Genomic DNA, 13,252 nt, shown 5'->3' on the forward strand with positions numbered 1-13,252 from the left:
GCAAGCCTTGCCAAAACAACTGTTCATTCAACTAACACGCTGCAATAGATACAGAATACAACAAATCATTTTCCTCTACTTCAGCACTTCTCAAATATGCTGTCACGCCACATCACCTGTGTGAAACCTTTGGTCTGAACAAAAACATAAAAATCACGAAACCTGTCCACAGAAAACTACAATTTCGAATGTAGAGAATCAAGCAGCACAATTACTAAAGACAACTTTACAGAAATCCAGAAATCTGTCAGACACCTTTCAACTACACAGAAGACAGACAATCTGTGCTGTCAGAAGCTCAAGGTGATGCCAAGCATAGGGTAAATCCCAAATACAGTATGTTAAAAAAAGTTTTTTCTGTTGTATTTCCGACATAGTGTGCTTTTAAACCTTATCAAGAAAACCTTGCTTCCTTAGTTGCCTTTTCTGAAAAGTGTCAAGAACATTCTTCTTTCATCAAGGAATAGTATTTTAGTTACCTGTCTGCAAAAACTGAGGTACAAAAGCAAGGCAGTTGGCAGCCGATCAGAACTGATGACTTAGCAAAAAAATGAATTGTTATATGACTAGATCAAAAAGAGGGTATGACTCTGCAAATGTGATTTTCCTCAGGCATAGGAAATAGATGAAGGTGCAATGCTGCACTAATAAAAATGAATTGAAGCAGTCCAGTGCTGTTATAAAGAGGTCACAGCTGAAAAGAGGAAAGGAAAGCCAAACCACACTCTTCTGAGACACAGTCTGCATAATCTTCAAACTTCACTGAATAAGACCTTTCAAAAATACATTGTGGAACATATATTCTATTTCAGAAAACAGACGTAGCAGTTGAAGACTGTTACACATCAATGCTGTTGGATGAAACCTTTATGTAAGGCCACTGTTGTGGTAAAAACTCTGTATGTTCATAAAAGATTGCTGCTGGTCTATGAAAAGCTCAGTACACAAGCTATTCCTGCTGCTCTGCCCGGATGTCACACAGCCTCACTTCACACACACAAACAACGGCGAGACAGAACGAAGAGCAGAACAGATAGAAGATAAGATTACCAGTGCAGGCTCCTGCACTCCCATTCCCAACCCCTGTTTTGCCCACCGTTAGCAGCGTGCGTTCACGACATACTGACCTGTCTGCTGTCGTTTTCCCTACAGCCCTGAAGTTTTATTAGTGAACCAGGTGCTCTGTCCACAACAGTAAGGCACAAATCCATATGTTTCACTGACTTATCCTTTGTTAAGGCCCATTCCTAGAAAAATGAAGGAAAAAAGTGTACAAAATTGTGTATACTAACATATGCAGAAGGTACACATGCTATCTCCACATATATAGCACAGGTTAAAATCCTGTAAATAGCCATGTATGAGCATTAGAACAGTTCACTGTTTCCCATAGAGCAGGAGAGAAAAAAGGTCCTTTTCAAACAGAGCAATTCCAATTGCTTCAATATCCCCAAGTGAGCTCTGGGCTGGGCTGGCTGTTTGCTCCCTCTGCCGGCTTTACACAACTACAGCACGTAATCACACATCCTCAGGTTTAAAGTATTTGTCCAGTTGTATTTTTACCTATGTATGTGTTACACTCCCTCCCATATCTTATGTAGGAAAGATTTACATATAAATGTAAAATATATATTTATACATAAAATTATATATATATAAAAACCCTAAAAGCTTGGTCTGCATCATCACTGGCCACCCTACCCACACACCAACCAAAGCACATGTACTACAGCAAGGCAACAGTAGTTCTTAATATGATAGAGACCATCAGAAAGCAATACACAAGAGGGCCAAACTCAGGGGCAGAGAGAGCACATTACTTCCTATCCAAGGCATGACATACAACAGAATTTCCTTTAAATATGCAACTTCTAATTGGGGAGCAAAGAAAACCCCATTCTGCATGTTCTGCTGCTCAGCTTGTTTGATCTCAGTGTCCTTCTACGCGGGGCCTGATCTTGCACTGATGTTCAGATTCTCTCCGTGCCTTTCTCCCCAGAGTCTGGTCTCCAGAATCCAGATTGCTCTTCATTTGTCTAATTATCCTTTAGGAAGGAAGCTGATCTATCAACTAAAGCCACACTAATCATCCAAATCATGCTTGTCATGACTTAAAATGGCATGATTAGCTTTTCTCCAGCAACTAAAGAGGATTCAGAGCTGCATAATATAAAACCCTAGATGTACAGGCCAAAGCCCGGCTACATTTAAATGTTATTTTCTAAGCAGTGTTTCAGAAAGAAATTAAATGACTAACAACGCCTCCCCCTTTTTTTTCTTTTCTGATACCATAACAAAATTTTTGTCTTGAATAACCAGCAAACTTTAATAATTAAATTCCTTTGAGAACAGATCCACATGAAACAATCAGAACTTCTAACCCATGCACTTGATCACCATTATACAGGTAGCAAGCCATTAGATGAATAACAACATCTATGCAAAACAAAGCAGAGGCAGGACAACTCTGTGTATCCTTTCATTAGCCTCCCAAACCCTTAAGATGAAAAATTTTCCTTTCAACTATCAATATGTTAATCTCAGATCGAAATTACTTGCCTTCTCCATTCTGTCCAGTTCATAAGATGTCAACAAGAATCATTAATAGTTACTTTTAATAACTTAAGGAATTCGGTAAGCTATTTTCAGAGCTGATCAGGAATCGCAAATGCCCGTGAAACAGATGACTCCCTTATAAGATTTATACTGAATAGTGACAGTTGAAAATACCACCAGGGAAGTGGTAAAACTTGTGTTTGAGAACCCTGAAGTCAGGGCAAGTCAGAACCTTTAAAATATTGCTTTATACATCTTCACCCTTCCATCAAAAGGCTGCAAGAGCCCCAGACACAGCAGAAATCAGGCAAGAAATTAACACACTGAAAAGCCAAAGGTATCGCTTCACAAGAGCTCCCAGGTCTCCTGCTGGAGACATCTACATGAGGGACCTGCATGGTGTGAAACACAATGTACCTCCAGTGAGCAGGAACTCTGACCAGCTATAACGGAGACAAGATTAAGCAAGTTCCACTACACCAGAAGTACAATTGCAAGTAGTGTATGTGCTCAGGGCACAAGCTGGAGACAGGATAACTCTACATAACAATTTAAAATCAGGACATCTGAAAAAACCTGTGTCATAAATCAGAAATATAGTTAGTAGAACATCACTAACTTGAAACCTTCCCCTTGCACCTAAGTGCATTTGACTTTACCTTTAGCTCCTTATCAAAACCTTACATATTTGTAAATAATTGTCAAATATATCACAATATATCACAATGTGTACCCTTTACAGGTACACATCTACCTTTTCAATCACTGAAATCTACGAGCCTGTGAGGGGAGGAGGGGAGCAAAAACATAAATCCCATTTTGACTTTAAATTTTGCCTTTTAAGTTGTGCTGAGCATAACCCAGGGTACCCTCTTCAAATTATAGGAGATAGTCTCCACAGCCTATATCTGAATACTCTTAATCCCAAGCTCCCCCAGCCACCTTGATAAGAACAGGTGAAAAACACATAGCAAAGATATAAAGACTCTGGTTTGTTCCCTATCGCTCTTCTCCCATGTTCGTCATTCCCTCCAACCCAAAACAAATTCTGCTTATGGTGTTTGGAAAAGGAGCGTAGTTTCATAAAGGTAATAGAAAAAGCCTCCCCAGATACATTTTCTTTAATGATAGGGAAGAGAGGCATATATCACATGTATAATGGCAATGCATTCAAATCAACATGATGCATCTTTCAGACAGTAACTTCTTTATTTTAGGCTTCGTCCAATTTTAGGGTTTCCCCTTTTAATTTTAAGCAGGTTGAGCAAAATTCTGATACTCATTCAACAGCACATTTGTAATTGGCCAGCCCTCTATTTTAATAGAGGTACTTGAAGCATTAATCATAGAATCATAGAACGCCCTGAGCTGGAAGGACCATCGAGTCCAACTCCTGTCCCTGCACATGACAACCCCACAGTTCACACCATGTGTCAAATCTTACATTTGATTTATAGTCAGGTTGATTCTGAAAAGAATTTAGTGACAAAGCAGCACACAAAACAATAAGCATGTATGCCTATATTTTGTGAATGATAACTAAGTCACAACTGCATAAATAGATGCTTTGAAATAATTTATGTTCTCATCTGCAGATTTAACTCGTTTAAGAATAGGATTAAACAGGATTTGTTGAAACACTCCTTTTATTGTGAATGAATAGGATATGACATTTAAGCACCTCTGTTTTCTAGAAGAGCCAAACAGGGATTTAAGACAGTTTTTTTTTTTTTATACTCCACTACTGCAAACTGGAAATTACTAATAAGGCATCACAGGAAAGCATTCTTCTGTTTTGCTGACCTTATATAGCATATGCTCGATACAGCCCTTTTCTTAGGTAAAAATATTCCCCCCAAAAAAATCAGACACACTAATTCACTGAAAAAAAACTCATGGGAAGGAAGTTACTGGCCTCTAGCATAAAAGCAAATATTAAAAGACAAAGGAAGGGGATAATCTGATGCACACTGAATTAATCTCTTGGGTCAGATTCTAATCCTGAAAATGCAAAATTATGTTTGAGGGAGAAGTTATTTAGCTAATCTGTTATAATAGACCTGCTGATTTGTGTTCATCTTCCCATCACCAGTAGACAATACCTGCTTGAGTTAAAGTTTCACTTTTCATTTTTATTTTTAGAAAATCACATACCGCAGAAAAAAAAAAATGGCATACATACCTGGTTTCCCCCAGCATTATGACATTCATAAACTCCAACAACACCATCTGCAAAATGGCCCAAAGTGTCAAGGCAATTGGTACCCTGCTGCAAAGCCCCAAAAGCTATATCTTGATGATCAGGTACCCTAAAATAAAACCAGAAATATCTGCTTAATTCAATTTCCTTTTTTCTTTTTCTTTTTTTTTCTTTTTTCTCCCCCCTTTTTCTTTCTTATCTCCTTGTTTTACTCAGAGTATTTTTAAAATGACAGATTTAAGATGAGTGATGACTACTATCTGGAAATCTCAATCATCTTCTGAGGAGAGAAGGCAATTATCTGATCATGAACTGATCAAACATGAGTAAATTTGCAAGCTTAGGACAAAATAGAAAAAGACTTGTACCAGAGAATGAGGATGAACATACAAACTCAGCACAAAAAGCAAATTAAAGATAACATCATAATTTAAGGTCACTCAAGCTTAATGCTATCAGTTAAGGCCATCAAGCCCTCTTTTTCAGTCAAGCTAGTTTGTGGCAGAAATATGACATTCTACATTTTTCCCAGACTGTTTTTACTGAGGTGTTAGAAAAGGCATCAGGAATTTAAAAAAAAAAAAAAATCATCTATATCTCAGTGTTTTGCTGATACCTGTTTTCTAATGGTTGCACATAAAGTACACTCATATAGTATAGAAATACCCAGGCAAAGCCATTCAACAAAGTACAGTTGTGAGGTACAGTCTATGAGTTCATGTCAAACAGTAAAGCAAGTGCACATTACCTCCTTTTAAAACTTCACACTATAATGTGAGTATAATAATTCAACCCAGCAGAATGAGCACATGAGAGAATATAGAGGAAGATGACATTACACTGAAGTAATGCTTATGGTAGCACATTTTCCAGGAGAGCCTGCAAGACATTTTTTCTGACGAATTAAGCAAAAATAAGTATCCTCTGGCACTTTTAAGAGAAAATAAAGAATAACTTCCTCAGCATCACCATGGTTTATGAGACTCTTTAGTATGTGTACTTCCGTACATGTTTCGCTAGGGCTGTAATGGCTGGTGCTTTTGCATTCCAGCCTGTATGCCACTAGCAGTTACCTGATTCTACCAACATGAAGTGCCCCCAGGAAAAAAAAGCCAATTATTCTTATAAGCCACACACACAGTATCCTTCCATCATGCTACCAATATTAGGCTGACAGCAGACAAACTAGTTTATAGACTCAGATCTGACAGACATACTTACTAACTGGTTATTGAAAAAAAACCCTTTTTAGCCTTTCAAAAAGTGTTTCTCTTCAAGGATTTTTCATTAACTACGATGCATCCATGTTACAGAAACTGTTAGCAATTCTGCCCCTCGTTTCCCCCTTCTCACACACCCCCAAAAGTTAATGACTATGCAGTGACAAGGAACAAGAGACAGAAAGAACAGAAGACTCTGCTTCTTAAGAGTCTTTGGCATCTACCCTTGTCTATCAAACACAAGGCCCTCTGGTCTGCTGCCTCCTAGTACTTGGACTGTACTGAGATTCAGTCCCCTCGTTCAACCAGGCATGTGCTCAGATGAAGGCAAAAAGCTTTGAAGGGATGACAACAGGATACAGAACAGTGCACTTCTGAGCAAACAGCTTGTGTAGGAGACTAACTTCAGGCTCAGATGAGTTGGGTCCTTTGGACACTTTTCTAAAATTGCTGCTGCTGCAGCTGTAGTTGCAGTAAGTAGAAAAAGCAGCTTACTAGGGAAAAATGGCTCTTTAGGAACAGAACTAACAAAAACCAAAAGCAAATAAGCCCATGTGAAGCATTGCTTTCACAACTACATTAAAAAAAGTATCATTTACACCCAAGGAAGGAGAAAGAAAAACTGATTCTGGGGAGGCCAAAAAAGAGAACTCCGCACTATCTTTGATCCAGCCAAAACTCACCGTAACTCAGGATAAACATTTTCAAGATACCACTTGAAGGGTTTACAGCTAAGTCTCTTTCTGAGTTCCATTCGGCTCTGAATACTAGAGAAGAAAAAAAAAAAGGAGCAGTTTTTAAAGTCAGGCTGCTATCTTCATACATCTTAAGGAATACACAGAAAAAACAAGAACAGTAGAACTGTATCTTAAAGATATAACAAGAGAGCTAGCACTGCTATCACCTTGGGAGGTGCTGTCTCATGAAGAATAAATGAATAGGGCAAAGAAGCACTTGTGACTTACTTGCCATAAGGCACATTCCTGGCTGAAGGCACTGCTGCGTAATAGAAATTTTTATACTCATCCATCCAGACTTCTGCTGCCCTGCGTGTATTTCTAGGAACAATCATATGAAACACATAGGTTATATTTTAAGTAGCTGCAATTTAACCATGTCATTTATCCTTGGGTTGATTGTAATCCTTTCCTAGTACTACATAATCAGCTGCCTCAAGCCAGGCAGAAGATTCCCTGTTAAAGACCCAAGTAATAGAAAAGCATTAGAGTTAACAAATTTCATTCTAAATGCATTGATTTCAGTTATGTCTTTTCCACACTCATCACTGCTTCAGGTTTTTATCCAGAATTTAATACACATCTTGGAGTTCTTTCTGCAAACTTCAAGGAAATTGTTAGGTATTACTGTGGGGTTTGTTTGTTGGTTGGTGGTGGTTGTTTGGTTGTTTTGTTGTTGTTCTTTGTGTTTGTTTCTGTTTGGTTGGTTGGTTTTTTTTGTTTGTTTTGTTTAGTTGAGTGGGTTTTTGTGGCTTTTTGTTGTCTTTTTTTTTTCTTTTATAAGAGTAACTTGACAGAAGCCAAATTCAGTGAGTATTCAACCTGGATAAGCAAGCTAATTGGAAACATAAAAGTGTCAACAATTGGCAATATTTAAGAATGTCTTTTACCTTTCTGAAAACGGATATGCTAACATAGGTAAGATGTATTTTCAGTCTTTGTCCTATTCCTACCAGCAGGGCACCAAAAGATCCAAAAAGACATAAGCTGTCATGACATTTAAGGCTCCGAACCAAGCAAGTCTGCTATAGCTGAGGTAACAGAGGAGAACCAGTAATCAGAAAATATTTTTAATGCTTTAAAATCGGAGCGATTAATTATCGCAATAAACGTGAAAAAACACTAACCCGAATTCTTTACTTCTAATCAAACATATCTCTAACTAAAATTCCTGTATTTATGTAATTGGTGTCTTTAAATCTCCTTTTGTACTGCAAGAGGGTAAAGCCTTTTTCCATCCCCTGGCTTCCATGTAAAACTCATTTACTTCTATTGTAATTTTAGGCTTAGAAAATTAAGTTTTATTTCACTTGTAACTGCCATGCTCTGAAGCTTATTTTACATTTGGCAGTAAATTCATCTAAAGCAAGTGGAGTAAACTGAGTCAAGCCAATAACTTTACTGGATTTTCCTATTCAAAAGACAAAAAATAGTCAGGATAAAGCAAGTTCTTCTCACAGGTCGCTGAGAAGGAAGGGTCTGGGGAAGAAAAAAGAAACATCACGAGACAGAGCTCATTAATTTTTTTGTTTGAGGACTGGTTTTTCCCTGCAAAGATTCCTTTAAATTATCTGTAAGCAACATCCCAATCAATCCAGACCAGAGAGCTGTCTGAGTTTATCTTCGCCTGCAGCCCCTCAGGCCTGTGTGAGTGTCAGTGCCTGCCCCTGTTTGCTCAGCGACCAGCTTGGCTGCCCACAGGCCAAACAGGTTTTGGTGGCTGGAGAGGAGATATTCAGTTCGCCAGAGTTTAATGACTCCAAAGGCACTTTCAAGGCCAGAATCCACTTCTGCATCATGCTTCTCCGTCCTTGGGGAAGAAAAGGTCGGGCTGAGGAATATGGAAACTATGTAGATGCTGAGAAATTCCTAAAGTAATAAAACCCTCAAGGCGGCAGGGAACTGAGGAACATGGTACACCCAGCACTTAATGCCAAGTTACAACTAATGAAACCCATCAGCGAGCGATCAGAGGTAGCTTTGCATGGAGCAGACCAGGGTCTGCAAGGTTTATTAGCTCGTCTGAAGTGGTATATTAAGGCCATGTGCACTGGTCTAACAAATCCTGCCAGACACAAGCTGTCTCTGCCCACACCACACAGCCAGGATGTGGTCTCCTCTCTCCTGAAACAGGACTCCAAGTCTCTCATCCAGAGTCACCAATTTGTTTTGGCTGCCAAAAGGCAGTGCATACTGCCTAGTCAGCTGAAAAAAGGGTGCTTACCCAGAGCACTCCAGAACAAACTGCATACAGTCATGGGAGAGATGATGCTATAAGCTAAACAAGTCCCAACTACAAGACCAGCACAGATCCCAGGCACCAAGTTTCTTGGCACCGTGGTCCTACACATATCTGATAATATCTGTATTACAAGGTACCCTATTACTTCAGGTTTCTTATTTTCTCATTGCCCAAATGGATATTAAGGCATTCTGTTATGTTGGTTTGACACCCAAGAAAGCTGACTGAGGAGGAAACTTCAAACATACAGCAACTTGTCAAGCCTGCTTTTAGGTGATATGCAACTTTTCTAGGTCAATTCAAAAATAATTTCAATGAAACAAAGAATGTTAATGGCATTTCAGAATTTGAGACATCTAGACAGCTAAGGACGCAGGTCATTAACCACTTGCAGAGAAAGGTAGATCTGGAAAGGGATCTAAGTACCTAAGACACCAGTAGTTTACAGGCTTCAGCTATCCTCACCACTCAAGTACACATTAGATCTCTTTTCAAAGTTATTTTGAACACAAACAACCGGAAAACACAATGTGACTTTAAAAACCCTGTCATATTAATTGTCAGGACATTTAAATGATCAAATCACAATGATGATTTGACTTCACAACAAAATCCAAAACCTATAATTTCAGTATGAACACAGAATCCTAAGCCCCTGCTAACATGATGCACTTCTGATGTCTGCTTTATCCTTGCATGCGTACAGCCACACCTTTTTCCTACTTTTCAGCTGAATTATGTTTAAGCACCTATTTACACCACAAGAAAAGCAGCATCTTGAGAACAGCCCAAAGATGGAAAAGTGGCAAAACTGCACAGTTTATGTATTTATTTTTATTAACCATGCTCCTTGTTATGACATTGTCATTTTAAAACCTACCAGGAAACTAAACCAGTTGCATCCTAAGCCTACATAATTAATACAGTTTAACTGGTAGATCTTCCTATCCTTCTGATGTCAACTATAAATACTGGAATAAAGATACGATGTATTAAGAGAGGATATTTCATTGGTAGCTTTTGTTTTCCCATAAGTACTATTTTTCATTTTTCACTGTAGCATCAAATATAGATCCCAAAGAATAGGGGAGCAGAAAAATTCCTACTATAACTACTGGAAGAAACAGGACAATGACTTTATTTTATCAAACTATTAAATTCTTTGGAGTCACCTTGGTGGCATAACCAATGTGGAAAAGAAGAATTACACCCTAAGGAGGTTCTTCAGCCTAAGGTGAAACAAGTCCAAATATATCAGCAACTTAGAACATAAATTCAAGTACATCTGTGCTCTCTGTGCTGCTTTGTGTTAAAGAAAGTCTGGGCTTCATATTCCTTCAAGGATAAATAATTTTATTTGCAGCTCTTAACTCACAGAACCTTTAGCTGAGACTTTTAATTCTTCAGCCCCGAGTATCAAGTCCAATTCTTTAAACCAAAACCCACAGTGATTCTTCAGCTACAACTGATAGAGCTTTGGTCAAAACATCCACCATATGTTTATGCAATACCTTCACCCATATTACTCAAAATCCACTATGAAATCAGAATCGCTATTTTCATTCTATAGAGGAGAAACTAAGGAAATAGCTCAGTATTTCAGCTACTGCTGTACATTGTATCAACAGCAAAATTAACAGACATGTTTATCTAAGATCTTAATAATGCAGTTTCTTAGGTCTATAGAAAAGGCATTTTAAACATAGCACAGGAAAAGCAAATATGATATAGAATGAAGTTGCCACACTGGCACAAGTGCTAGAATCACTCTACATAACTATTCGCATATCACATACTGATCATATATTAACAAAAAGCAAGCAAAGTGTATTTGTACCTTAGCATATTCTGGCTCTTAGTGAATGATGAAATTGTTTCTATAAAATGAGGATTTATGAGACAGTTCTGAAAATAAAGCCTTCTTTAAAACAAAACAAACACAAAGTTTTCAGAATTGATAGAATGCCAAGTTAAACATTTCCTCCTTTTCCAGATTCTCGGGCTGTATCTACTAGACGTTTCCCTTTTTAAACTCTCAGGTTCTTCTCTCAATCTGTGTAGTTGCCTCCAAGTCATTAGTTTCCTTGTAATTAATATTTTTTCATGCTAGATAACATTGCAAATATTCCTAAATAAAAGATCCTTAAAATGAAATTACTGCCACCTGCTGATCATTTGAAGAATTTAGCAGAAGACTTAACACTTACCTTGCAAACACGGTACCACTCCCACCGGGAAATGTGTAAGGATGTTGTTTGCGGAATACATGTCCCACTCTGCTGCAAGGGATAATTTCTAGGCTCCCACCACATTGCCAAACTCTAAATGAGATCTCTGAAATAAAAACATGAAAGAACACCATCACAAAATACTGTAATTTTGTAGTATACAAGGCTTTTAGTGATTATTGCTAAGATCAATAAGATAGCTTTCTGAGAAATTCTAGGATAACCAAAGGCATATCAGAACATTTATTACAGGTTTTCAAATTAGACCCAGTTCTCCAGTGTACTCCAATCCTCCTATGCTTATCAAAAAGTATTGTAAAGATTCTGAGAACTTGAGTTTACAAATTCAAGACGAGTGAACAAACCTTGATCCACGTTTTGCACAACAAGCATGTGTTACAGTCAGATTTAGCAACAATGTGAAAATGCACCATGTCTTCATGGTAAGAGCTGTCTCTCAGCTAATTTAGGTAAAATACTGCAGGCCCATCTTGACATTTTTGAAGTTGAGACCATACTAACATGAGAACAAAACTTCATATAACAGCTGCTCTGTATATGCTTGAAGGAAAAACGCTAAGTTTTATAAAGCATAAATACAATGTATAGAATTATTCTGCAAGTCCATCTAGCAGGTTATCTGAATGTAACATCAAGCCACTGATCCAGAGATAAGCTAGAGAGTAGAGGTGCCAAACGAGTATGCATGTTGAATTTTAAACTGCACATCACAGATTTCTGGTACTTTGTGCATGTGTCATTTATTGCCAATTAAATCATGTGCCATGTGATTTTTACTCATCTTCAGTTAGTCTGGTAGGTATGAACACATCATTAGCTGTCTGCTGTACCGACTGACTTTGGGGTGCCTTTTCTCTGCTCCCTGAACAGGCAAAGTCTCCATCTCCTCCTTCCCATGGAGAAAGGGGAACAGAATGCAGCAGGAACAAAAAACAGTTTTTTGCATGCTGTCTTCACACCTTGAGTGAGGAGCTGTTGCTTATGTCATTTCCTGCTATCAAGGCCTCAATTATCAAAGCATAAAAGCAGTTGCTAAATTTTTAGAAAAAAAAATAAAATCAGTCACTCAAGTACATGCTTGCAGCTAATCAGATATTTAAGTGCTCTAGTGGCAGAAGAGGTTTTCAGAGTAAATGCAAGTATTGCTGTAGTAATCGAATACTTTCCAGGACATTAAAAAAAGAAAGAAAAATTGTAATATTAATACAATTTAGCAATATACAGCCAAAATAGTGAGAAAACAGAAGCAAAGAAAGTAATTGTTCAAAATACATAAGAGATTTCTTCATGTGTTGCATAGGAAGGTCGGACATCGGACTGTAAGGATGTCTCTTTCCAGCCTTTAAGTTCCTTACAGGAGTGTTAAACATGTTTATCAATACAGGCTGGCAGATGAAGGGCTGAGAGCAGCCCTGCAGATGTGGATGAAAGATTGGACATAACCCAGCAATGTGCCCTTGCAGCCCAGAAGGCCAATCGTATCCTGGGCTACAGCAAAAGCAGCGTGGCCAGAAGGTCAAGAGAGGTGATTCTGCCCCTCTGCTCTGCTCTGGTGAGACCCCACCTGCAGTACTACATCCAGGAAAGACACAGACCTGTTGGAGAGGGTCCAGAGGCCACCAAGATGATCAGAGGGATGGAACATCTCCCCTGCGAGGATAGGCTGGGAGAGTTGGGGTTGCTCAGCCTGGAGAAGAGAAGGCTCTGGGGAGACCTTATTGCAGCCCTTCAGTACTTAAAAGGGGCCTATTAGAAGGACAGGGACAGACTTTTTAGAAGGGTGTGTTACGACAGGACAAGGGGTAATGGTTTTAAACTAGAAGAGGGGAGATTCAGGCTAGACACAAGGAAGATTTTTTTTTTTTTTTTTTTTTTAACACAATGAGGGTGGTAAATACTGGCCCAGGTTGCCTAGAGAGGTGGCAGATGCCCCATCCCTGGAGACATCCAATACCAGACTGGATGGGGCTCTGAGCAACCTGATCTAGTTGAAGATGTCCCTGCTCATTGCAGGAGGGTTGGACTAGATGACCTTTGAAAGTCCCTTC

General features: G+C 38.7%; 1 protein-coding gene across 1 annotated transcript in view; it reads right to left on the reverse strand.

Annotated features, from left to right (window-relative positions):
• GALNT2 (polypeptide N-acetylgalactosaminyltransferase 2) overlaps positions 1 to 13,252 on the reverse strand; it is a 92,150-nt gene that overhangs the window by 656 nt on the left and 78,242 nt on the right. Inside the window, exons 11-15 of the mRNA XM_065631163.1 lie at positions 11,163 to 11,289; positions 6,942 to 7,034; positions 6,660 to 6,743; positions 4,739 to 4,865; positions 1,128 to 1,247 (exon numbers count right to left, since the gene is read on the reverse strand). Of these exons, the coding sequence (XP_065487235.1) occupies positions 1,128 to 1,247; positions 4,739 to 4,865; positions 6,660 to 6,743; positions 6,942 to 7,034; positions 11,163 to 11,289 (551 nt within the window). The remainder of the gene's footprint in view (positions 1 to 1,127; positions 1,248 to 4,738; positions 4,866 to 6,659; positions 6,744 to 6,941; positions 7,035 to 11,162; positions 11,290 to 13,252) is intronic.

This window comes from Caloenas nicobarica, chromosome 3, assembly GCF_036013445.1.
Source record: "Caloenas nicobarica isolate bCalNic1 chromosome 3, bCalNic1.hap1, whole genome shotgun sequence".
NCBI lineage: Eukaryota > Metazoa > Chordata > Aves > Columbiformes > Columbidae > Caloenas > Caloenas nicobarica.